The 26281-nt window shown below is 36.5% G+C and overlaps 1 protein-coding gene across 1 annotated transcript in view; it reads left to right on the top strand.

The window, feature by feature from the left end:
• The window catches only part of DNAH12 (dynein axonemal heavy chain 12), a 162454-nt gene that overhangs the window by 81897 nt on the left and 54276 nt on the right, over positions 1-26281 (top strand). The window contains exons 39-48 of the mRNA XM_069473730.1: positions 5099-5354; positions 6668-6967; positions 7525-7703; positions 9238-9430; positions 18436-18597; positions 20182-20376; positions 22137-22270; positions 23564-23726; positions 24444-24524; positions 25182-25358. Coding sequence (XP_069329831.1) covers positions 5099-5354; positions 6668-6967; positions 7525-7703; positions 9238-9430; positions 18436-18597; positions 20182-20376; positions 22137-22270; positions 23564-23726; positions 24444-24524; positions 25182-25358 — 1840 coding nt within the window. The remainder of the gene's footprint in view (positions 1-5098; positions 5355-6667; positions 6968-7524; positions 7704-9237; positions 9431-18435; positions 18598-20181; positions 20377-22136; positions 22271-23563; positions 23727-24443; positions 24525-25181; positions 25359-26281) is intronic.

Below are 26281 nucleotides of genomic sequence, written 5' to 3'. Positions count from 1 at the left end.
TGTCCAGTTGTTCTAGCAACATTTGTTGAAAAGACTATCTTTGCTCTATAGTATATTGCCTTTTGCTCCTTGTCAAAGAGCAGATGACTATATTTATGTGGGTCTATTTTGGGGCTCTCCATTCTGTTCCATTGATCTATTTGTCTATACTTTTGCCAATACCACATAGTTTTGATTAAAAACAATTAAAGCTTTATAGTAAGCTTTAAATTTTGGTAGTATTAGTCCTTTGACTTCATTCTCCTCCTTCAATATTGTGTTGACTGTTGTGGCTCTTTTGCCTCTCCACATAAACTTTAGAATCAGCTTGTTGATATCCAAAAAAAAAAAACTTGCTGGGATTTAGATTGGCATAGAATTAATTCTATAGATCAAATTTGGAAGAACTGTCATCTTTACAATGTTGAGTCTTCCTGTCTATAAACATGAAATGTCTCTCCATTTATTCAATACTTTGATTTAGTTCATCAGTGTTTTGTAGTTTTCCTCATACAGCTCTTGTATATATTTTGTTAGATTTATCCGTAAGTATTCCTTTTTTTTTGAGTGCTATAGTAAATGGTGTTGTGTGCTTTTAATTTCAAATTCCATTTGTTCATGGCTGATATATAAGAAAGTGATTGATTTTTGTATATTAGCCTTTTATTCTGCAAACTTTATAAGTCATCCATAAAGGTTGGAATCAACTTCTTCCAAACTTCTGTTAATGTCGATATTTTCATCTTCTCCCATGAACCACAAATGTTCTTAATGGCATGTAGAATGGTGAATCCTTTCTAGAAGGTTTTCAGTATACTTTGCCCAAATGCATCAGAGGAATCCCTATCTATGGCAACTATAGCGTTGTGAAATGTATTTCCTAAATAGTAAGACTTGAAAGTCAAAATTACTTCTTGATCCATGGGCTGCAGAATGGATGTTGTGTTAGCAGGCATGAAAACAACATTAATCTCCTTGTACATCTCCATCAGAGCTCTTGAGTAACCAAGTACATTGTCAGTGAGCAGTAATATTTTGAAAGGAATCTTTTTTTCTGAGTAGCAGATCTCAACAGTGGGTTTAAAATATTCAGTAAACCATGCTGTGAACAGATGTGCTATCATCTAGAGTTTATTGGTCTGTTTATAGAGAGCACAGGCAAAGTGTATTTAGCATAATTCATAGGGCCCTAGAATTTTTGGAATGATAAGTGAGTATTGGCTTCAACTTAAAGTTAACAGCTGCATTAGGCCCTAACAAGAGAATCAGCCTGTCCTTTGAAACTTTTAAGCCAGGCATTGACTTCTCCTCTCTAGCTAGGAAAGTCCTAGATGGCATCTTCTTCCAATGGAAGACTGTTTCATCTACACTGGAAGTCTTTTGTTTAGTGTAGCCACCTTTATCAATGATCTTAGCTAGTTCTTCTGGATAACTTGCTACAGTTTCTACTTGCACTTGCTGCTTCACCTTGTACGTTTATGTTATAGAGATGGCTTCTTTGCTTAAACTTTATGAACCAACCTCTGTTAGCTTCAAACTTTTCTTCTGAGGATTCCTTACCTCTCAGCCTTAATAGAATTGAAGAGAATTAGAACGTTGCTCTGGATTAGGCTTTCACTTAAGGAAATGCTGTTGCTGATTTGATCTTCTATCCGGACGACTCAAACTTTCTCCATGTCAGCAATAGGCTGTTTCACTTTTTTATCATTTGTGTGTTCACTGAAGTAGCACTTTTAATTTCCTTCAATAACTTTTCCTTTGCATACACAACTTGGCTATTTAGTGCAAGAGGCCTAGCTTTTGGCCAATCTTGGCTTTCGTCATACCTTTATCACTAAGCTTAATCATTTCTAGCTTTTGATTTCAAGCAAGATATTCGGCTCTGCCTTTCACTTCAACACTTAGAGGCCATTGAAATTGGCCTAATTTCAATATTGTTGTGTCTTAGGGAATAAGGAGGCCCAAAGATAGGGAGAGAGACAGGGGAACAGCTGGTCGGTGGAGCCATCAGAACACACACATTTATCAATTAAATTTGCCACTTTATATGAGTCCAGTTTGTGGTGCCCCAAAATAGTTATAATAGTAACATCAAAGATCACTGATCACAGATCACCATGACAGGTATAGTAATAATGAAAAAGTTAAAAATATTGCAAGAATTACTAAAATGTGACACAGACACAAGGTGAGCACACGCTATTGGAAAATGGCACTGGTATACTTGCTCCACACAGGGTTGCCACAACCCTCAGTGCATAAGAAACACAGTATCTGCAAGGCACAATGAAGCACAGCTCAATAAAATGAAGTATGCCTGTACTTTTCAACTATTATTTTCAATTATTGAAAATAATTTACAGATCACATCTTTCAAAGTACCATTCCCCCAGGGTTGAGAATTTGTGGGTAGCCTCCAATGTAAGTAACTATAATTAGCACCCTATGTTTCTGCTATGTTTAACTCTCTATATTTTCTGTGACCATTTGGGACTACCATATTTTTGACAGCAGTTTCCACTCCTCCCGCACCAATTTTCTGGTAATGAGGTTAGTTTCTAACATGTAAGATATAGTTAGTATCTTTTAGTTTGGATTAATAATTCTTTATTCCTTCTCTCTCTTTTTTTTTTAGAGAAAGGGTCTTTGTGTATCACCCAGGTTGGAGTGCAGTGGTGCTATCAGAGCTCACTGTAACCTCAAACTCCTGGTCCCAAGTAATCCTCTTGCCTCAGCCTCCTGAGTAGCTTGGACTACTGGCATGTGCCACCACATCTGGCTAATTTTCTTTTGTTTTTTGTAGAGATAGGGTCTTGCTATGTTGCCCAGGCTGGTCTCATTCTCCTGGCCTCAAGTGATCCTCCTGCTTCAGCCTCACAAAGTGCTGGGATTACATGTGTGGGCCACTGCGCTGACCCCATTTCCTTCTCTTAAATGTACTTTCCTGTTCCTCAATATGCTGTGATTTTTATCTAAAGACAAGAGTAGACCAATATCAAAGCTATGTCATGTTTTAGAGATACAATTTTGTTATTACTACAGTCCCTTGGAATCCTTCCTCCAGGAAATAAACTCAGTCAATAGTGTATTCCCTATTCCTCAGTGATATTTTCTATACACATGTACTTTTTATTTTTAAAAATAGGCTCATATTACATGTAATGTTCTACAAATTATTTGTACTTAAATATTTATCTTGAACATCTTTTCATATCAGTGCATATTTGTCTGTCTCATTCATTTTATTGGCTTTTAATATTATTTAGTTGTGTGGATCTTGCTATTAATATTTAATATAATTTATTTAGCCAGTTTCCTATTGATGATTATTAGATTTTTGCCAAAAGACAAATCAGGCCAGGCACACTGGCTCATGCCTATAATCCTAGCACTCTGAGAGGCTAAGGCGGATGGATTGCTCAAGGTCAGGAGTTCGAGACTAGCCTGAGCAAGAGCGAGACCCCATCTGTACTAAAAATACAAAGAAATTAGCTGGACAACTAAAAATATATAGAAAAAATTAGCCGGGCATGGTGGCGCATGCCTGTAGTCCCAGCTACTTGGGAGGCTGAGGCAGGAGGATCACTTGAGCCCAGGAGTTTGAGGTTGCTGTGAGCTAGGCTGATGCCACGGCACTGTAGCCTGGGCAACAGAGCAAGACTTTGTCTCCAAAAAAAAAAAAAAAAAACGACAAATCATCTTTACATACTCCTAGTATACTCTTACACTAAGGAATGACTATATAAATTTCACCTAAGCCCTTCTTTTTTTTTTTTTTTTTTGTAAAAGAGCTTCAGTATTAAAGTACTTAATGGCCTGTTGAAAATAGCAACATTTTTACTGAGTGGTTCCAACTAAATTGTGTCATTTCATACACCTGTCTGATTAAAACTCCTTTGTAGCTTTATTATTCCATAATGGGTCCCTTTCTATATAACAAAATGTTCAGGTGCTATTTGGGCATTCTTTTATTGTTACTATTATTTATTTAGACATTCTTATCTGCTCCGAAGATAAGGTTTGAGATGACAAAAAGAAAATCAAGACTTTGCTATAGCTAGAGTGACTATATAATTTATTGCTCAAATTGGGACATTTCCGAGATTAAAAGGGAAATGTTATTAATAATTACTCCAGGGCAACAAGCACAAGCTAGAATTGTCCTAGGTAAAATGGGATATATGGTCACCCTACCTATAATCAACTACAAATACAATTGATCACTCATTTGTGTTTCTGGATTTGAAATAAGAAAGAAAAAGTGCAGTGGCTCACACCTCTAATCCTAGCACTTTGGGAGGCTGAGGCAGGAGGATCGCTTGAGCCCAGTTTGAGGTTGCAGTGAGCTATGATGATGCCACTGCACTCTAGCCCAAAAAACAAAGAGAGACACTGTCTCAAAAAAGAGAAAGAAAGAAAGAGAGAGAAAGGGAGAGAGAGAAGGAAGGAAGGAAGGAAGGAAGGAAGGAGAGAAAAGAAAGAAAAGAAGAGTGGAGGGTCAAATTGGAAGGAAGAATAGAAGGAAAGAAAGGGAAGGGCCCAAAGAAGAGTCGTCCCAGATACCCAGAATCTGGGCAACAGTATCAGTGTCACTGAAGGGAGAAATAGAATTCTGCTTTAAAAAAAAAAAATTGGGCCGGGTGCGGTGGCTCACGCCTGTAATCCTAGCACTCTGGGAGGCCGAGGCGGGTGGATCGCTCAAGGTCAGGAGTTCGAGACCAGCCTGAGCAAGAACGAGACCCCCGTCTCTACTAAAAATAGAAAGAAATTATCTGGCCAACTAAAATATATATAGAAAAAATTAGCCGGGCATGGTGGCACATGCCTGTAGTCCCAGCTACTCAAGAGGCTGAGGCAGGAGGATTGCTTAAGCCCAGGAGTTTGAGGTTGCTGTGAGCTAGGCTGATGCCACGGCACTCACTCTAGCCCGGGCAACAAAGCGAGACTCTGTCTCAAAAAAAAAAAAAAAAAAAAAAAAAATTGAAACATTATCTGAAGTTCTTTCAGAGAAGCTAAAATCAGATTAAATTTCTAGGGAGATTAAATTTCTAGGGATATTTCATTTCATCTTAATGTCTTTCTAACAGATTGTTTAAAATTTTTTTATGTGTTTTTCAAGGTATGACCTTAAGGACACAAGTAAAATTACTTTGGTTGACGTAGAACTGATTGCTGCAATGGGCCCTCCAGGTGGTGGAAGAAATCCGGTCACTCCCCGTTTTATTCGACATTTCAACGTCTGCGGTATTAATCCTTTCAGTGATGAAACTATGATCCGAATCTTCTCATCGATTGTGGCATTCTACCTTAGGACTCGTGAATTTTCTCCAGAGTACTTTATAACTGGCAACCAGATAGTCAGTGGGACGATGGAGGTGAGCAAACAATGCAATGTGAAATGTCTTAGTATGACATATTTCCCTCATTTGGCCCTTACTTTTAAAAATTTTTTAAACATTTTTTTTCCCCATAGCCATTTACTTTGGTCTTTAGTATCAGAGAAATTTTTCAGAAGACTAGAGAATAGATAAATTCACAGGCTTTGAAATTAGGGAATATAACAGGGGTTGAGCCTTCACTGCTATTTACTAGCTAAATGACCTTGAGCAAGTAATTTGACCTTCCAGAGGCTTTATTTATTTATTTTTTTTTTTTGAGACAGAGTCTCACTCTGTTGCCCGGGCTAGAGTGAGTTCCGTGGCGTCAGCCTAGCTCACAGCAACCTCAAACTCCTGGGCTCAAGCGATCCTCCTGCCTCAGCCTCCCGAGTAGCTGGGACTACAGGCATGCACCACCATGCCCGGCTAATTTTTTGTATATATATATTTTAGTTGTCCATATAATTTCTTTCTATTTTTAGTAGAGACGGGGTCTCACTCTTGCTCAGGCTGGTCTTGAACTCCTGACCTTGAGCGATCCACCCGCCTCGGCCTCCCAGAGTGCTAGGATTACAGGCGTGAGCCACCGCGCCCGGCCAGGCTTTGTTTTTTAATCATTAAAATGGGATATAATACCTATTTCACAAGGCTGGTATAAGAAAATCATTCCAGAACCAGAAACTGCCGTATCATAGGTATATCCCTGATTGTTAGCTTCCTACTCTGATATTTGTCAGTTTTCTCTACTTCCCTCCCATTCTTCATGCTTGTCTTTAAAAAAAAAAAATTCAGCATATAATAAAAATATACTGCATTTCCATATTATAGTCAATTAAGACATAGGAAGAAGGGGGAGAGAGAGAATTAAGGGAGAGAAAGGAAGGGAGAGAATGAATTTATTTGTTTTGAAGTCAGTGGTAGTAAAGAGAAAATGATTTCATCCTCTTCATTTGGAATGCTTCAGAGTGAGTTATCTAATTGCATTTTCTACTAAAGTTTTCTACTATTTAACTCCAGGTCATTCACCTTTAAATGAAACAACCTAAGAACTGGGAAGTGAAAGTATGTCACTTCCTGGGCTTAGACGGAATCAGATAATATTACGTTCCCTCAACTTTATAATGCCTGGTTGAGCACTCTAAATCAAAATAAACATTTATTATACCATGCTAGGCTTAGGACTATACAATTTTTCCAGCCAATGTAATCTGATAGAATAAATAAAATATTTTGTATAATATACCATTTGTTACATGACTTTGCTGATTATAAGCATTTTATTTTTGCTTTGTTGCCTTTTTCATATTCAGGTATATAAACGATCCATGGAAAATCTCTTGCCTACGCCCACAAAATCTCATTATACTTTCAACCTGCGTGATTTTTCGCGTGTTATCCGGGGCTGCTTACTCATTGAAAGAGAGGCTGTGGAGAGCAAGCACACTATGATCCGGCTCTTTGTGCATGAGGTCCTCCGAGTGTTTTATGATCGCCTTATTAATGATGATGATCGAAACTGGCTGTTCAGATTAACCAAAACTGTTATAAAGGACCATTTTAAAGATTCATTTGATAGTATCTTTTCACATTTGAGGAAAGAGAATGCACCAGTGAGTATATTAAGTGATGACAAACATATCAAGTTAAAATAGTATTAACAGCATGAATTGTCACCATCAATTAACTTAGCTTTTAAAAATATTATTGCTTTTAATGAACATACTTTTTAGCTTTCCTCATAGATAGGTGCTTATTTTGATATTTTCTTCAGAGGAATGTATGTAACATACAAATTTTTTAAAGAATAAAACTTTGTATGCCAGGGACTAAATGATATAATAGATGTAAAGTGCTTGACATGGTGACCATCCCTAGTAACTACTCAATAAGCAGGAGTCCTCCAGAATGACTTCTCCAGCTTCTAGGAAAAAAACAACAGAACTTACAATGATAGGAAAAAAGCTTACTTTTCTTTTTATTTCCCAAGGATATAATTTTAGATATTAATTTTACAAACATATTTACTACCCTAATGTTTAAAAGAATTATCTAATTATCCAATTAATAATCATTCCATAACATTGACAAAATAGAATTTTGTACATTTTCTTTTATCTACTTTAGAAAAAATTTTAGATTTTGTTATTTGTTGATTTCCTTTCTATAGGTAACTGAAGAGGACTTAAGGAATCTCATGTTTGGTGACTATATGAATCCCGACCTTGAAGGAGATGATAGAGTTTATATTGAAATTCCAAATATTCATAATTTCAGTGATATTGTGGATCAATGCTTAGATGAATATAACCAAACTCACAAAACAAGAATGAATCTTGTCATTTTTAGGTACCTATATTTGGTATTGACATTTGAAATTGCTATCTTTAAAAATTTATTATGAAGAGTTTAAAATGTACAAAAAGGTATAGAGAAACACACAGTGAATAACCTATTACCCACCATTCAGCTTAAGACATAAAATATTAGCAACTTATTTAAGTGCCCCGTTGTAGCCACCCTCCCTTACTGCATCCTCCATCATAACCTGTAGTAGTAAAAAGAAACTTGTGTTTCTTTGGACTTTTACTTATACACATGTATGTTATGTTCCTAAACATACATGCACAGTCTTATTTTGCATCTTTTAAAACTGCATATAAATGATACAATACTGGGTGTCGTCTTCTACAAGTTGGTTTATTCCATATTGTTTGTGAGAGTCACAAAACAATGAATATTTACTACTATATTAATTCTATCATATAATTATACCACAGTGTAGCCATTCTTCTGAGATAAACTTCTAGGTTTTGCTCTTATAAAAAATGCTTTGAAAATTCATGTGCATGTCTCCTTGGGTACATGTGTGAGAATTTCTCTAGGCTATTTTCCTAGAAGTGGGATTATTGTGTCATGGTATAGAAGCATGTTTAACTTTACTATTAAATAAATTTTGCCAAAATATCTTCAAAAATTATTATTACTTTTGAGAGCTTCCATTGTTCTTCACTCCTGCCAGCACTTAGGATTGCAGGACTTTATAAGTTTTCCCAGTGTAAGGAGAGTGGAATGTTATCTCATTGTAGTTTTAATTTTAATTCTCATAATTACTAGTGAGGCTAAATGTTTTTTCTGAATTTGTAATTTTATAGACAACTAGTTTCCTATTTCTTACATACAAATCTTTTTTTTTTTTTGTTTTTTGTTTTTTGTTTTTTTTTTTTTTTTTTGAGACAGAGTCTCACTCTGTTGCCCAGGCTAGAGTGAGTGCCGTGGCGTCAGCCTAGCTCACAGCAACCTCAAACTCCTGAGCTCAAGCGATCCTCCTGTCTCAGCCTCCCGAGTAGCTGGGACTACAGGCATGCACCACCATGCCCGGCTAATTTTTTTTCTATATATATTTTTAGCTGTCCATATAATTTCTTTCTATTTTTAGTAGAGATGGGGTCTCGCTCTTGCTCAGGCTGGTCTCGAACTTCTGAGCTCAAACGATCCGCCCACCTCGGCCTCCCAGAGTGCTAGGATTACAGGCGTGAGCCACCGCGCCCGGCCCCAAATCTTAATATTAAGAGATTGAAGAAATGTATTTAATAAAAGCAGTAATGTACTGCTAGTTTAGCAGCTAAGATTTCATTTTATTTGTATCACTTATATATCAAATTGCCTGAATTTGAACTTTTAGTTTTCCTCCATATCAAATGATACAATTGTAACTGCCTTTGAAAAATCACGCTTTTTGGTGATAAGCTGTTTAAAATTGGGATAGTAACATATGGGACAACAAAGGCACATTCTTCTAAGAAAACAAAACAATAGTTACATGTAAATATACATTTACATTTCTATTGTCCTGTTTAATAAGATTGTTATTTTGTGGTAGGTATGTTTTGGAACATTTATCAAGAATATGTCGAGTTCTAAAGCAGTCTGGTGGAAATGCTTTGCTTGTTGGACTTGGAGGGAGCGGTCGTCAGTCTTTAACTCGTCTGGCTACATCCATGGCAAAAATGCAGATTTTCCAGCCAGAAATTTCTAAGAGCTATGGTATGAATGAGTGGAGAGAGGATATGAAGGTAAAATTATGAAGAAACTTAGTGTCTAAAATGATAGCGGTGCATTCTTTTGTCTTTAAAGAGAGAACCAGCCTGTGTAGCTGTGTACTGAAGACCTAGGTGGTAAAGATAATAATACTATCCATAGAGCACCTACTGTGTGTGCTGAACACTGTTCTTAGTGCTTTACCTGCATGATTTCGTTGTATAGGTACAATAATGCAATGCAGCAAGTGGGCTGTCTCTGTGTTTTACTGATGAGACCACTGAAGCTGAGGGAAATGTGATGTACAACAGAGCAAGGCTTTCTAACTCCAGTCTTGTCCGCTACAGTATTCCACTGCTGCTGCTTTTTAAAAAATTGATACATAACATTTGTACTATTTATGGGATACATGTGATATTTTGATACATGCATAGAATGTGTAATGATTAAGTTAGGGTATCTAGGATATCCATCACCTAGAACATTTATAATTCTTTTCTGTTGGGAACATTTCAAATCTTCTCTTCTAGCTATTTTGAAAAGTATAATGCATTGTTGTTTTTTTTTTTTTTTTGAGACAGAGTCTCACTCTGTTGCCCAGGCTAGAGTGAGTGCCGTGGCGTCAGCCTAGCTCACAGCAACCTCAAACTCCTGAGCTCAAGCGATCCTCCTGTCTCAGCCTCCCGAGTAGCTGGGACTACAGGCATGCACCACCATGCCCGGCTAATTTTTTCAATATATATTTTTAGCTGTCCATATAATTTCTTTCTATTTTTAGTAGAGGTGGGGTCTCGCTCTTGCTCAGGCTGGTCTCGAACTCCTGAGCTCAAACGATCCGCCCACCTCGGCCTCCCAGAGTGCTAGGATTACAGGCGTGAGCCACCACGCCCGGCCTGCATTGTTGTTAACGATAGCCTACTGTGCTGTCAAAAACTGGAACTTATTCTTTCTAACTGTGTTTGTACCCATTAACCTACCACTCTTCATCCTCCTCCTCACATCCCTTTCCCAGCCTCTGGTAACTGTCATTCTACTTTTGACTTCCATAAGATCAACTTTTTTAGTACCCACATATGAGTGAGAACGTGTAGTATTTGTCTTTCTGTGCCTGGTTTATGCCTCTGACTATATCTTTATTCTAGTTCAGGGAGGACTTTCTTCAGATAAATATATGATTTCCAGCAGACTGTTAAATATGAACCTCATGATGATGATGATAATGATAATGTCATTAATGTTGTCTTAATAGTTTCTTCAAAGCTGTGTTACTATCCCAGTAACCAACAGAATAATGGAGTGCATACATGGGGCTTCATCCTCTTGTATCTAGGGGTCTGCAGTCTGCAACAGAGAGACGATCCAAAGTGAAAAAAGGAAGGGAGTTTTTGCTGAACTTCTTTCACTTTCACTGACTCTTACATACTAAATTTCTACATCCTAAAAGTTACCATAGAGAAATGGGTTTTTCTTGACTACTTGAAGATGGAAATGGTAGAATCCAAGCTGACATCACATAAGTCTACGTAGACATGAAAGAAAAAAAAAATCACATTTTCTTTGTTTTCTTTTTTTTAGACAAGGTCTTGCTCTGTTGCCTGGGCTAGAGTGCAGTGGCGTCAGCCTAGCTCACAAAAACCTCCAATTCCTGAGCTCAAGTGATCTTCTTCCCTCAGCCTTCTGAGGAGCTGGGACTACAGGCATGCACTACTACCATGCCTGGTTAATTTTCTTCTTCTTCTTCTTCTTCTTTTTTTTTTTTTTTTTATTGTACAGATGGTATCTTACTATTGCCCAGGCTGGTCTTGAACTCCTGGGCTTAAGCAATCCTCTGCCCTTCGCCTTTCAAAGTGCTAGAATTAACAGGTGTGAGCCACCATACCAGACATCCATTGTTTTTATTTTATGTTCATACTTTTGAGGAAAGCTTGTGATATATTTACTACCAAATAAACTAATAGACTTAGAAAGCAACATACTTCATGTACTATTTCATAGTAGCAAGAGCATGGACTTTGAAATCAGATAGACTCAGTTTTAATTTCTGCTTTGCATGATTTGTTAGCTATGTTATCATGGGTGTGTTACTAAATCTTTCTGTACTTTAGTTTCTAGGAACTTACCTATTTCTTCTAGGTTATCCAATTTGTTGGCACATAATTGTTCATAGTATTCTCCTGTAATCCTCTTTATTTCTGCCATCAGAAAATGTAATACTTTTTTTCTTCCAAATTTCTGATTTTAGTTATTTGAGTCTTCTCTCTTTTTTTCTTAATCTAGCTAAGGTTTTGTCAATGTTATCGATTTTTTAAAAAAAAAAAAAACAGTTTCATTGATTTTTTTTCTATTGCTTTTCTGTTCTCCATTTCATTTATCTCTGTTCTAATCTTTATTATGTACTTCCTTCTGCTAGCTTTTGATTTAGTTTATTCTTCTTTTTCTAGTTCCTCAAAGTGTCAAGTTAAGTTGTTGATTTGAGATCTTTTTTCTTTTTTAGTGTTTACAGCTATACACTTCCCTCTTGGCACTGCTTTTACTGCATCCCATGAACTTCTGTGTGTTGTGGTTTAGTTTTCATTTGTCTAAACATATTTTCTAATTTCTCTTATGATTTCTTCTTTGACCCACTAGTTGTTTAAGAGTGTGTTGTTAATTTCTATGTATTTGTGAATTTTCCAGTTTTCCTTCTGCTATTGATTTCTGATTTTGTTCCATTTTGATCAGAAAAGATACTTTCTATGATTTCAATTTGTTAAGACTTGTTTTGTGGCCTAACGTGGTCTATCCTAGATAATGTTTCACGTGCACTTGAGAAGAATGTGTGTTCTGCTGCTGTTAGGTAGAGTGTTCTATATATATCTGTTAGGTCCAATTGGTCTACAGTGGTGTTCAAGTCCTCTATTTCTTTATTGATCTTATATCTGGTCCCTTATTGAAAATGGAGTATTGAAGTTTCTTACTATTACAGTCAACCCCCCTTATCTGTGGTTTTGCTTTCTGCAGTTTTAGTTACCCACAGTCAACCATAGTCCAAAAATAGGTGAGTACAGTACAGTAAGATATTTTGAGAGAGAGACCACATTCATATAACTTCTTTACAATATATTGTTGTAATTATTCTATTTTACTATTAGTTATTATTGCTAATGTCTTATGTGTCTAATTTATAAATTAAGCTTTATCATAGGTATGTATAGGAAAAAATATAGTATATATAGAGTTCAGTATTATCTGCAGTTTTGGGCATCCACTAGGGGTCTTGGAATGAATCCCCCATGGGTAAGGGAGGGGCTACTGTATTGTGTTGCTATCCCTTTCTTCCTTCAGTTCTGTCAAAGTTTGCTCCATATATTTAGGAGATAGGTGGTTGGGTACATGAATATTCATACAGTTTACCCTTGAACAACACAGGGCTTGGGTCACCAACCCCTCATGCAGTTGAAAATCCATGTATAACTTCTGACTCCCCCAAAACTTAACTATGAATAGCCTACTGTTGACCAGAAACCTTACTGATAATATAGTTGATTAATACATATTTTGTATGTTATATGTATTCATACTATATTCTTACATAAGCTAGAGAAAAGAAAATGTTATTAACACAATAACTGCCATGTGAGTTGTATTTAACTCATGCTAGTTTTGAGCCTGGGGCCTCGTGAGGCATGTATAACTCACACGTTCTTCACCTTGGGAACCACAAGAATTATTTTTCAGGTTGCATATAACTTATGCACAGAAAATAATAAAAAATAACAGATTTTTCATTAAATGAGAAAGGACCATTTTGTTTTTGAAGTTTTTATTCTATTTTCACAATAAAACACTGTTGTCCCAAGGAAAAAAATTTTTTTTCTAGTGTGGCAGTCAGTGTGTTAAGTCACCCAGTCTATGGTATTTTGTTATGGAAGCCTCAATATACTAGGACAGTATAGAAAATCTGAACTATATTTTGCCTTTGGAAATATTCTTGTTATTTTTTTAATTCATGAGTTGTAAGACTGTCCTTTATATGCGTAGTGAGATGAAACAATTATTATAGGTGTCCATATTTATATAGAGCATTAAAAATACTGAATTTATAACTACCCACCTCAAAGTACGTTAAACCTAAACAGTTTCTATGAATTTATTTTAAAAGATAAGGCTTGAATAAGAGGACTGATTTTTAAGGTTTAACACATTAACTGCCATATGAGTTGTATTTAACTAACACTAGTTTTGAGCCCAGGGCCTCATGAAGCACATGTAACTCACACATCTCTTTACCTTGGGAGTGGCAAGAACTATTTTTCAAGTTGCATATAACTCACGCACAGAAAACAACAAAAATAACAAATTTTTCATTATATTAGAAGGGATCATTTTGTTTTTGAAGTTTTTATTCTATTTTTGTAATAAAACACCATGGCTCCAAGGAAAAATTCTTTTTCTAGTGTGGTAGTCAATGTGTTAAGAAAGTCATAAGGAAGAGAAAATATATTTACTATTCATTAAGTCAAAGTGGAGCATCATAAATGTCTTCATCCGCGTCGTCTTCACGTTGAGAAGGCTGAAGAGGTGAAGGAAAAGATGATGTTGGTCTTGCTGTCTCAGGGGTGGCAGAGGCAGAAAAAAATCTACATATAACTGAACCCACATAGTTCAAACCTGTTTTGTTCAAAGGTCAACTCTAATTGTTATATCTTCCCGGTGAATTGGCCCATTTATCATTATATAATGTCCTTTGTCTTGTTCTGGTTTTTGACTTAAAGTCTATTTTATCTAATGTTAGTATAGCCATCTGCTCTCTTTTAGTTACCATTTGCTTGGAATATCTTTTTCCATCCTTATTTTCAGCCTATGTGTGTCCTTGGGTCTTGTAGGCAGCATAATGTTGGATCTGTTTTTTTATCCATTCAGCCACTCAATATCTTTTGATTGAAGAATTTAATCCATTTACATTTTAAGTGATTACTGATAGGGAAGGATTTATTATTGCCATTTTGATATTTGTTTTCTGTGTGTTTTGTGGCTTCTTTGTTTCTTTTTCTTTTGTCTTTTTTTTTTTTTTTTTTGAGACAGTGTCTCACTCTGTCTAGAGTGCAGTGGTGTCATCATAGCTCACAGCAAACTCAAACTCCTAGCTCAAGTGATCCACTTGCCTCAGCCTCCCAAGTAGCTGGGACTACAGGTGTACACCACCACACCTGGCTAATTTTTGTATTTTTTGTGGAGAGGGGGTCTCACTCTTGCTCAGACTGGTCTTGAACTCCTGGCTTCAAGCAATCCTCCTGCCTTGGCCTCCCAAAATGCTAGGATTAGAGGCATGAGCCACTGTGCCTGGCCACTTCTTTGTTTCTTATTTTCTGTCTTACTGCCTTTTGTGTTTTGTTGATTTTTATTTGTAGTGACATGCTTTGATTCATTTCTTATTTCTTTTTGTGTATATTCTGTATTTTCTTTGTGGTTACCATTGCTATTGCGTTAAACAACTTAAAGTTATAGCAATCTATTTTAAACTGATTACAACCTAACTTCAATTGCATACAGAAATTTTATACCTTTATAGCTCTACCCCTTCCCCACATTGTTATTAATGTCACAAATTATATCTTTATATATTTATATACCAATTAACATGGATTTATAGGGTTTTTGTTTGCATGCTTTTGTCTTTTAGAATTAAAGGTAGATTTATGCTCCAAAATTACAGTAAAACAGATTCTCTATTTATCCATATATTTACCTTTACTGGAGAACTTTATACTTTTGCATGGCTTCATGTTGCTGTCTAATGCCTTTTGTTTCAACTTGAAGGATTGCCGTTAGCATATCTTGTAGGGTACATCTAGTGGTAATGATCTCAGTGTTTGTCTGGAAAGGTCTTAATTCCACCTTCACTTTTGTAAGGCAGTTTTGCCAGAGACAGTATTCTTGGTTGACAGATTATTGTTTTTCTTTCAGCACTTTGCATATGTCACCCCATTTCCTTCTGGTCTATAAGGTTTCTAATGAGAAATTCACTGACAGTCTTATGAAAGCTCCCTTGTGCATGAAAAGTTACTTTTCTCTTGCTACTTTCAAGATTTTTTTCTTTGTCTTTGACTTTTGACAGTTTGATTATAATGTTTCTCAATATGGGTCTCTTTGAGTTCATCCTAGTTGAAATTCATTTAGCTTCTTGAATTTTTATGTCCATTTTTTTCCCCTCAGATTTGGGGAGTTTTCAGCTATTATTTCTTCACATAAGCTATCTCCTTCTCTCTCTCTCTCTCTCTCTCTCTCTCTTATAATTTTGGGATTCCCATAATGCATATATTTATCCACATGATGACATCCTATAGCCCGTCAGGCTCACTTCACTTTTCTTTATTCTTTTTTATTTTTTTTTCCTTTGGATCAATGATTTCAAATAACTTTTATTCAAGTTAGCTGACTCTTTATTCTGTCTGATCAAGTCTAATTTTGAACACCTCTAGTAAATTTTTCAGTTTAGTTGTATTTCTCAGCTCTAGAATTTCTATTTGGTTGTATTTTATAGTTTCTATCTCTTTGTTACTATTCTCATTTTGTTCATGTATTGTTTTCCTGATTTAGCTTATTTGCCTATCTGTATTCCCTTCTAGCTCATTGAGCATCATTAAGGTAGTTATTTTAAGTTCTTTGTCTGTCAGTTTATGGGTCTTCATTTACTTACGGTTGGTTTCTAAAGCTTCATTTTATTTCTTTGATTGGGCCATGTTTCCCTGTTTCTTTGCAACCCTTGTGATCTTTTGTTCATAATTGACTATTTGAAAGACAACTACTGCCCCCAGTCTTTATGATTAGCCTCATGCAGGGGAAGACCTTCACCAATCAACCTGGCTAGAGGTTCTGGGATCTCTCAGACCTTTTCTGGGGATGGGTCTTCTTTGAGGTTATGTATGTGCTTTTATTCTAGAATGTATGAATGCTTTTAAATGTTCCTGTTTTTTCTCAGGAGCTTTGGTTTCTGTTGTATTCTTCTGTCTTGAATCTCTTCCTCCCCCTGAAGCCTGCCTGTGGAATTGCAGAGTTTCTGCCACTCTAAACAACCAGGGTACTCACCTCTTTTTTCAGTGGTCTCCAACCTGGTATCCAAACTATGCCAGTGTATGTTACACCCCAATCCAAGTGAGACACCCCCCGATAAGCCAGAATGCTGTACTCAAGTTCAACTCTATTCCTTCTGACCTGAGGAAGGAGCCAGGATTTGGATGGTATTCTCCAGGTCTCACCACACTATGCCAAGTTTGGGGAGGGGCTAGGGTAAGAAAAATGCTAGGTCCTCACTTACTGTTCTGTGAATAGTTCCTTCTCTTGTTTATGCTCTCTCCTGGGTGCTGCAGCCACTTAACTAGTCTCTAGATCTCTCACAAAAGCATTTTGTTCTGTATATTGCTAATTCAGTGTCTCCATGGGAGAATGAGAGCCTGGAGGTTCCTAGTTTGTCATCTTGTTGATGTTATAATACTTCCTAGATTATTCATTTGTATAAGTTAGATCACACCACTTATTTCATGATTATGATATAATGTATGTAAGGTTCTTTGTAATACTCCTCACTTATAATTAGTATTTTGAAAATGTTAATTCTTCCTATTTGGAAATAGTTGTGCACATTGTATGTTTGAATATGACTTTTAAATACAGTGATGCTCATGGAAATAAATTAAATATGTTCATATTATATTTTTCTATTTATTTTGAGATAATATTAATTGTAAAACCAAATGATTAGATATAATACTTCTTATAAAACTAGATTCCCTAGTTTTGATGACAAAAAATTATTTCTAGGAACAAAACAGCCTACATATTGGAAGATGACTTGAATGGGAAAAGGGTATAGTTTTGTACAATATAAAAATTCACCATTTATTTTATAGAGTGATAATATTAATTATAGTTAATATTTAATGATTTAAAGTTTATGATTTTTACAAAAAAGAAGTTTAAAAAATAACTTGCAGTAGTCATAATGCTATTTTCATTATGAACTATAACCAGTTTTATGCTCACAGATGTTTAATGACCCACTTTCCAGGGTTTGGGGTTAGGGAGACCTTATTTGTAGCATTTGCCAATTTTCATGGTATAAAAATTCCCACCATGGCTGATTTAAAGCTACCAACGTGAAGTCACTGAAAATAGAGTTGAAAAAACATATGCATGGAATACCATTACATGGTGTTTTACTATATAGATTCAATAGATTTAAATGATTTCCAGGCCATAGATAATAGTAAATATAATAAAATAGGACATGATGAGATTTAAATATTTATTACCTTTATTTTTAATATCCCTATGTTTTTATATAATTAGAAGTTTATATAATTTAATTTTTAATCCTGGTTGTGTTTAACAAGCTGCCACAAGTTCCTGAAATTTTAACAATCAGTTTTAACAAGTCTGTACAAGTCAGCTCCAGCACACTCCTGAGCCCATATCTTTACATTAGTTGAAAACCTTAGTTGCCATTGACCCAAGAAACCCCAGCTCAAACTAGTTTAAGCAAAAAAAAAAGTTCTTGGCTTATAAGACCGAACTATCCATAGGTAGATAGGCTTTTGACATAGCTGAATTTAGGGGCTCAAATTATGTCCTTAGTAATTACTCTTTCTATCTCCTGGCACTACTCTCCTCCATTTGGCTTCCTTTTCCAGCAGGCTCATCCCATGAGGCTGCAAGTAGTTTAGATTACTGGCCTTTACATATTCTATCTCAGAATGACAAGGATTCTTTCTTTAAGTCCATCTCAGTCCCTGAAGTAAGACTATGATTGGGGCCTACTTAAATCACATGTCTTCCTCTGAATTAATGATTATGCCCAGGGGTTTGGGGAAACTCTGACCAGTTTGTGTCTCCCACCTAGGGAATGGGAGAAATGGAAGCCCCAATGGACAGCCGCACCAGAAGTGGGGAGAGGTACTGCCCTAAAATCAAGGTGGTGTTATCAAAAGAAGGGGAAAAGGAGGGAAAGCAAAACCAGCAGATGTCCACCACATTCTGCTTATAAGTATATTTTTATTTTAAGAATCTGTTAAGGAATGCAGGCATGAGGGGCCAGAGGACAGTCTTTCTAATCACAGACACTCAGATTAAAGAAGAAGCTTTTCTGGAGGATATTGACAGTGTACTCAACACTGGAGAAGTGCCTAACATTTTTGCAGCGGATGAAAAACAAGAAGTGATGGAGGTAAATGCTTTTGAGGGAGTGCTGCTTTCAGCACAGGGAATTTCTTATCTTGAAACCTTTTCTCTGTTCTTTAGGATAAATATAGCTTGTGCAGATGATTTTTGTAATAAAAAATTTTAAGCATATTAGTTTCATCATTTTTGGTGAATTTTAAATTGCTTGTACTATAGTTATGAGACAGAATTTTTATTTTATAATTCCCATCTTCATAATCATGGCAGTTTGTTTCACCTGTTTAATGTTATTTAGCATGTGTTATGAGGGATTAGAGATTTTAAAATCGCCTCATAGGGTTACATTGGTATAAGAAAACATGACTTTAATGCTACTTGATTAGCCTTACCACTGGTTAGTAAATTTTCAAGTCTTAATAAAGCTACTTGTCTTACAGTTCTGATATATTTGAAAGTCAGGCTTTGTGATTTAATAAAAAAAAAATACAATTTTGAAGTGCCTGCTACTGTCAGATGTCACGTACTTTGACCCCCATTTCTAAGACCTTCCCACACAAAATCTCTGCTAGCAATTTCCCCCTTTCTTATCACAATAACTACTTTTACCCAGAAATATATCACTTACACAGGGATATTTCATTGCCAACCTCCAGTGATAGTATCTGGAGTGAAATGGACTCGCCCTCGTACTTCAAGCACTCCTCTTTTCTTTTCTATGGAATGGGAACAACAACCCTCCTACATAGGGTTGTTGTGAGGTCTGAGAATCAAACAAAATAAAGCATTTATGTAGTGCCAGGCACTTAGAAAGCCCTCAGTAAATGGTACGTTACAGGTTCATGGCCTGTGGTAGGGAAGGAAAAAAGAAAAAAGATCCAACAAGTTCTTTGCTTTTATCTGGGATATGTCAGGGATGTGGTCAAGGCTGCTGACTAATGGAGATTTTCTTAACTCATAGGAGAAATTCATCCTCTATACTCCTATCCAAGGAATAGTTACCTTTGGGGAGTGGGATTTCCTGAGTTTTGCTAGGCTTTCCAGCTTGCTTTAGGTATCATCTCTTTTCTTCCCATCATTTTGCTACCAAATGTTTCCATTGTTTCAGTATTTCTACTTTATATTTGCATGTTTTATATCTATTTTTTTTTAAGTTAACAAAGGGGGATCATATTCTACATACTATTGCACAGCTTGTTTTGGTTTCATTTAGTTTATCTTGCTGATCTTCCCATACCACATACCTAGATATGCCTCATTATTTTAAATAGTTGTTTAAAATTCCAGTATGGGGATGTTTTACATTTTTAACCAGTTCTTTACTGCTGGCCACTTTAGTTGTTTCCATTTTTTTCTCTTAAAAATGTCCTGTACATATACCTTGGTGAACTTTTGTGATTATCTTAATAAAGTGAATTTTGGGCAGATATTTATTTTTAAATTATAGATTTATGGAGTTGGAAGAGGTTGTCTAAGTATAAACTATATCAAAGACATTCTATTGATATGAAGACCAAAATTTAAAAGATATTTACAGGAAGTAATAAAACTTCTTCATATTCTAATATCTGCTAATCTCATTATCAGCTCATCTATTTTTATTTATGAGGGTTTTTTTTCTGATATTCCCTAGGGTGTTCGCCCAGTAGCCCAGGCTGGCAATAAACATGGTGAACTCAGTCCCTTAGCCCTGTTTGCTTTCTTTGTGAATCGCTGCAAAGATAATCTTCATGTTGTAGTGGCCTTTAGCCCCATTGGAGATGCCTTTCGAAATCGCTTGAGACAGTTCCCATCCCTCATCAACTGCTGTACCATTGACTGGTTTCAGGTTTGTAATTTTTTGTGGGGAGCGGGCAACTAACTCTTCTGAAATTTTACTGAAATTTATTTAAACTTCGTTAACATACATTCAGCAAGTGTTTCTTTATCACTTACTAGAATGACAGGCATAAATGCTCAGCAGGAGGGACTGAGAAGACTACATGATCCCCGCAGGGAGTTTACACTCTGGACTGGGAGACAGAAAAGGCAATGTGTAGTCATAGTGATATAAAAGAGACATAATGTTGGTACGCAAAAGGTACACATATGAAGACAGTGAATTTTTGAAGTATAAAGATGAATTAGTTATGTAGAGAAGTTAGGAACCACTAGATTTATATGTAAAGAAATTTATTAGAAGAATTTATTATGAGAAACTTATTATAAGGAACTGCATGATTATGGAGCTGACAAGTCCCAAGATCTGCAGTTGGCAGCTGGAGACCCAGGAGAACCAAGGGTGTAGTTCCAGTCTGAAGGCAGCAGCTCAAAACCCAGGAAGAGCCTATTCAGTTCAGGTCTGAAGGCAGAAAAAAAAACCTAGTATCCCAGCTTGAAGGCAGTCAGACAAGAGGAATTCCCTTTTATTTGGGGGAGCATTTTTTTGTTCTATTAAGACCTTCAACTGATTGCATGAGGCCCACTGACATTAGTGAGGGCAATCTGCTTTACTCAGTCTGTCAATTTAAATGTTAAACTGATGCAAGGGTGAGGAGAGCATGGCTCATTTGGGCAACTGTGAATAGTTTGGCATAGCTGACTGGCAATGAGGGCAGTGGGAGTTGGGTTGGAGCTTTGGGTGGGTGCCAGGTTATAAAGAGATTTGTAAGGTATTCCTAGGAATTTCGTTTTATCCCAAAGGTATCACAGCAGCATTAACTTATTTTTAGCTAATCTATATTTTAGGAAAAAACGAAAAACACTTAGAGGCTGTATGGTGAATGAATTGGAGTGGGACAAACCAAGAGACAGGAAGACCAATGGGGCAACAATTTCAATCATGCTGGCAGCAAGTGATGAAGGCCACTGCCTCACTTAACCTTAAGACAAATTGCCACTTGTGTAAGCCCATTAAGTATTGTCCTCTTGAGAATAGTTCATGGTACCTTCTATTTAATTGTTTTATTCCCAATAGAATGTAAACTGTACATAGACCCTGTACAGTTCTTTTAAAAATTAATTTCTGGTACTAATTTGTTTGATTGCTTTTTGTGTATTCATTATCAATTGAATGTTTGAAAAACTAATTCTGCCCTTTTGAGGATTATACATACGTTTTGGCTAGTGGATGTTTTTGTGTTCAGACAACAATAAAACCTATGTGAAATACTTTTGCTTTATGCAAACTGTATCTTAATATTGCTTCCAGTAAGTGGCCAAAACCCAGGTATTAGGGAGATAGAGACTGTGTCAGAGAAACTGATGGCATTGTTTGGTCCTGGGTCCATGAAATTCAAGAAGTGAGTGTAAACTACTCTATGTCATGTAGTCAGAAAGACACTCTCTAGTCTCCAAAGTAGGATACATACTTACTAGGGGTGCCAAAACAATTCCGAAGATTTTGCAATTTATGAAATGTTTGTGTATGAAATATTTCATGTAGATCAACATTGACACCCTGTCTCAGTTTGTAAGGCAGATGGCCATGTGTCATAGGTGGTATGCAAAGTACTCTGAGGGATTTAAGCAATGAAATGAAAATTAGAGCTATAATGCAAGCCTAAGTGGACAGTAAAAGAATGGCATTTTTCTTTTTCTTATTTTTAGTCATGGCCTGAAGATGCTCTTGAACTTGTAGCTGTGAAATTCTTAGAAACACTGGAGCTTACTGCGGCTGAACGACGAGAAATAGTTCCAATCTGTAAACACTTCCACACCTCTATTATGGATCTTTCAGAAAGGTAATATTAATAAATTTAAAAATGACAATGTTGCCTTGTATTTTAAAGCATCTCTTTTTATGGAAGTCCAAATTTTTAATATGAGTTCTATGTCTTCTAAATCTTTCTGATCATTTAGTTAAGACCCTCAGCCTACAAGAAACAGAAAACTACTTGATCTAGCTTTAACAAAAGGGGAGGATTCACTATAAAGATACAAAGGTGTCTCACAAAGCTTAAGGGGAAGAATACAGCTGGATCTCAGAAGTGGCTGGAGTTAGAAAGGCATCAGAAACCCCAAAATGCTTTTTCTGTTTCTCATCCCTGCTTCTCTCTGGGCATCCATTTTCTTCTTTCCCTTTGTAGACTGAATGTTTTACTTCCCAGTGCATTTGGAGGAAACTGGCTGCCTCTCAGCTTTCAAGTTTACTTCTTGCAGTTCCAACTGTAGGTAGAGACTAAACTGGCTGTTTCTAGCTCCCTATTCTAAATTTATTCCAAAATGCGATTAGCCTCATTTGTGTCAAGTGTCCAACCCTGGTCTGAACAGGTATGGTTAGGAGGCCAAGTTTCATAGGCCAAACATCACTGTGGAGTCACTGGGTGGAAATTCTCAGAGAATGGAAGCTGGTTGGTGAGTTGTAGATACCTCCAAAGTGTCTGTCTTACCTCTGTTCATCTCTGAGGTCCTCATTTCAGAGATGGGTAAATCTAAGTGCTCATGGTATATTGCCTATCCAGAGGTATGGCTGTATGAAGCCAGCCAGCATGATTGGCTTGGCCAGTAGCACCAAGCAGGGTAGTTGGTATATTTACCACAGAACATCATTACTTCCATTGTTTCCATGTGTATGTAAAACGGTTTTGTATTCTGGCCATATCCCATTTAGCCAACATGGGACGTTCCATGTGCAAGGAATGATGCTTGCTATCCTATCTGCAATCCGCTTTCCTACCATACTTGCCTGACTTACACAATATCTTAGGTCCCTTACAAAGTTAGATCCTCCTGGCTTATGAAACATGCAAAAAAAAAAAAAAAGCCTAGTATCTTTCTTGCTGTAGTTTACCTTTTATAGACATCGTTATTGATTTGTGCTTTTTAAATATATCATTGCTATTTGATATTCTGCAGGGTGAAATTAGGATGTGGTTATATGTAGAATTCTAGAGTCTTATAACATTCAAGTACTCAACAGCTTCTGCATAAAACTTAACCTTTATTCTTAATATTTGTTGTTAATGGTATGTTGAATTTACCTCTTTGTGATGTACATTACTTATAGTGAGATATGTTATCTGTCTCTCTTTCAGATTCTTGCAAGAGTTAGGACGACATAACTATGTTACTGCTACGTCTTATCTTGAACTTATTGGCTCATTTCGACAGCTTTTGACTAAAAAGCGACATGCTGTCATGAAAGCAAAGCAACGATACGTAAATGGGCTTGACAAATTAGCTTTTGCTGAGTCTCAGGTAAACTGGAGGAGCTACTCAAAATGGCATTATATACTGGGAAATATAAGAAATAATAACAAGAGCTACAATTTATTTATAATATGTTACATACCAGGCTCCATGTTATGTACTTCATATGCATTCCTTCAATTATTCCTCATAGCAACTCCATGGGGTAGACGCTTTTATGATCCTTATTTTTCAGATGAGTACAGTAAGTTTTAGAGAAGTTCAATAAGTTGCCCAGACCACCTAGACTCAAAAACATGCTGTTTTATTTTTAATTTAATTTAATTTAATTTTTAATTAATTTTTTGGCATTTGAGAGAATATAATAAGTCTAGGTTTCCTTTTATTGTAACAGCTGGTTAAATATAAGATTTGAGGTTTTTTTAGTTAACAAGTGCTAGCAATACTTATTAGTGTTATTTCAATATAAGTAATGGAGGTTTGGTTGGTTCATCTTTGCATTGCATACCATGCACATAGTATAACAGGGATGCCCTGAGCTGCTGCCTTCTCTTCTATCTGCATTTCTGCCATGGCAACTGCATGTTCCCACTGCCCTGTCATATACTCTAGGAAGGTAAAGTCTTTTGTGAAGCAAACTTGTCCACACTCTCATGATTTTGTTTATCATGCTAAGAACTTTCATGTTAATCATGCAAGGAATTTTCTGTTTGGTTTCAGTAATAATTATAGCAATGGAAACTTAATGACAAATTATCTATTTAGGTTGGTGAAATGCAAATTGAGCTTGTTCAATTACAGCCCAAATTGGAGGAAGCTAAAATTGAAAATGCACATATGATGCAGGTAAAGTATCCTGAATATTTTTTATTGATGTCAAAGAACAATTGAAATATATAAAATTGGCCTTGAAGATAAGCCCTAACTTTTTGCCACTAGAGTTTAAGAACTTTACCCTTTTCTATTGACTGGCTGTCTCATTGGGTCCCATGTGAGTTCTGTCTTTTTTTTTTGAGACAGATTCTTGTTCTGTTGCCCTGGCTAGAATACAGTGGCATCATCATAGTTCACAACAACCTCAAACTCCTGGGCTCAAGCAATCCCCCTGCCTCAGCTTCCTGAGTAGCTGGGACTAAAGGCGCTCACCACCACGCCGGGCTAATTTTTTTATTTTTAACAGAGACAGGGTCTCGCTGTTGCTCAGGCTGGTCTTGAACTCCTGATCTCCAGCAATCCTACTGCCTTGGCCTCCCAGAGTGCTAGGATTACAGCAATAAGCCACCATGCCTGGCCAAGTTCTGTCATTTTTAAAGGGAGGTGGTAAGCCCATTTCCAAATTAGGTCACATAGATTTGCATTTCTCCTCATTTTGTTCTAGACCCCTCTATCCTTCAAAATGATATGTTGGATTCCATAATTTTTGAATATTCTTTTATCTGTAGTATTAAAACAATAGGATGTTTGAGAAATTGTCTCTATTTTTTCTTTCTCTCTTTTCTTTAGGTTATTGAGATAGAGTCTGCCCAAGTGGAAGCAAAAAGAAAGTTTGTGAAATTAGATGAAGTGTTTGCCAGCGGGAAGGCTGAAGAAGCCCAAGCTCTCAAAAATGAGTGTGAAAGTGACCTAGCTGAGGCAATTCCGGCCTTGGAAGCAGCTCTGTCTGCCCTGGATACGCTTAAGGCAAGTGTTTGAATTAGCTACCTGTGTTTCATCAACAAAGGCAAACTGTGTACAGGTACTTGGTTAATTAGGTATGATTCTATTTCAGTGGGTGATATTATATTGTTTTTGTTCAGTCAGGTGAAACTTGCCTCTTAACAGTTCTTCTTTGATATATTGTACTTTTTATATATTTATAATTTTCATTTGGGATATTCCAGTGGGAATGGGATGAACAGGCTCTAAGAGGCCAAAATGGTTCTGTACATGGACCAGGAGGTGTATGTTAAATAGAGTGCGGAGCTACATTTCTGCAGCCTCCTGGACATGCATGCACAGAAAAACTTAAAGATTGTTTCCAGTACAGCTGTGAGTGGCACCTGACTGCACCACACTGTATTGTATGACTTTTCTTAGGGTCTTTAGGCAAGACCAGGACAACTTCACCAAGCAGAGCAGGAGAGACAGCATCTGGTGACGAGGGACACCCCGTGTAGTTCGTGGCTCAGGATATTCAGATCCCATTCTTTGCTTTCTTTCCAAATCAACGTCCTAACTTTCATGTCAGACTGTGAACTCAACCATGGGTAATTCAGCATCTCACAGGGTAAAACTCTGATTTTCACTTACACCAGCCTTGTAGTTATAAGACAAGAGATTATTTTAGGGCATTTATAGAAACTTCCTAATATTCTCCCTATGCCATGAACCAGAAATTTAAAACCCTGAGCTTATTTCTTTCTGTATGCTCTCTGGCACATTTAATATCACAGGCTACCCCATGATATTTCCTCATTCTCTCCTTAGAGGTTAATCATAGCAGCCACTTAGTCTGACAAAGCCTTGTTTTTAGGAAGCATCCATTCTAGGCGACCATGAGCATTAATTTAACTGTTTTATCACTGTATTCCGCAAACATTTGGAAACCATTAGTCTTAATCTGT

Source organism: Eulemur rufifrons, chromosome 7, assembly GCF_041146395.1.
Source record: "Eulemur rufifrons isolate Redbay chromosome 7, OSU_ERuf_1, whole genome shotgun sequence".
NCBI lineage: Eukaryota > Metazoa > Chordata > Mammalia > Primates > Lemuridae > Eulemur > Eulemur rufifrons.
The sequence above is the reverse complement of the archived record's forward strand: the minus strand, read 5'-3'. Positions and strand labels throughout refer to the sequence as shown.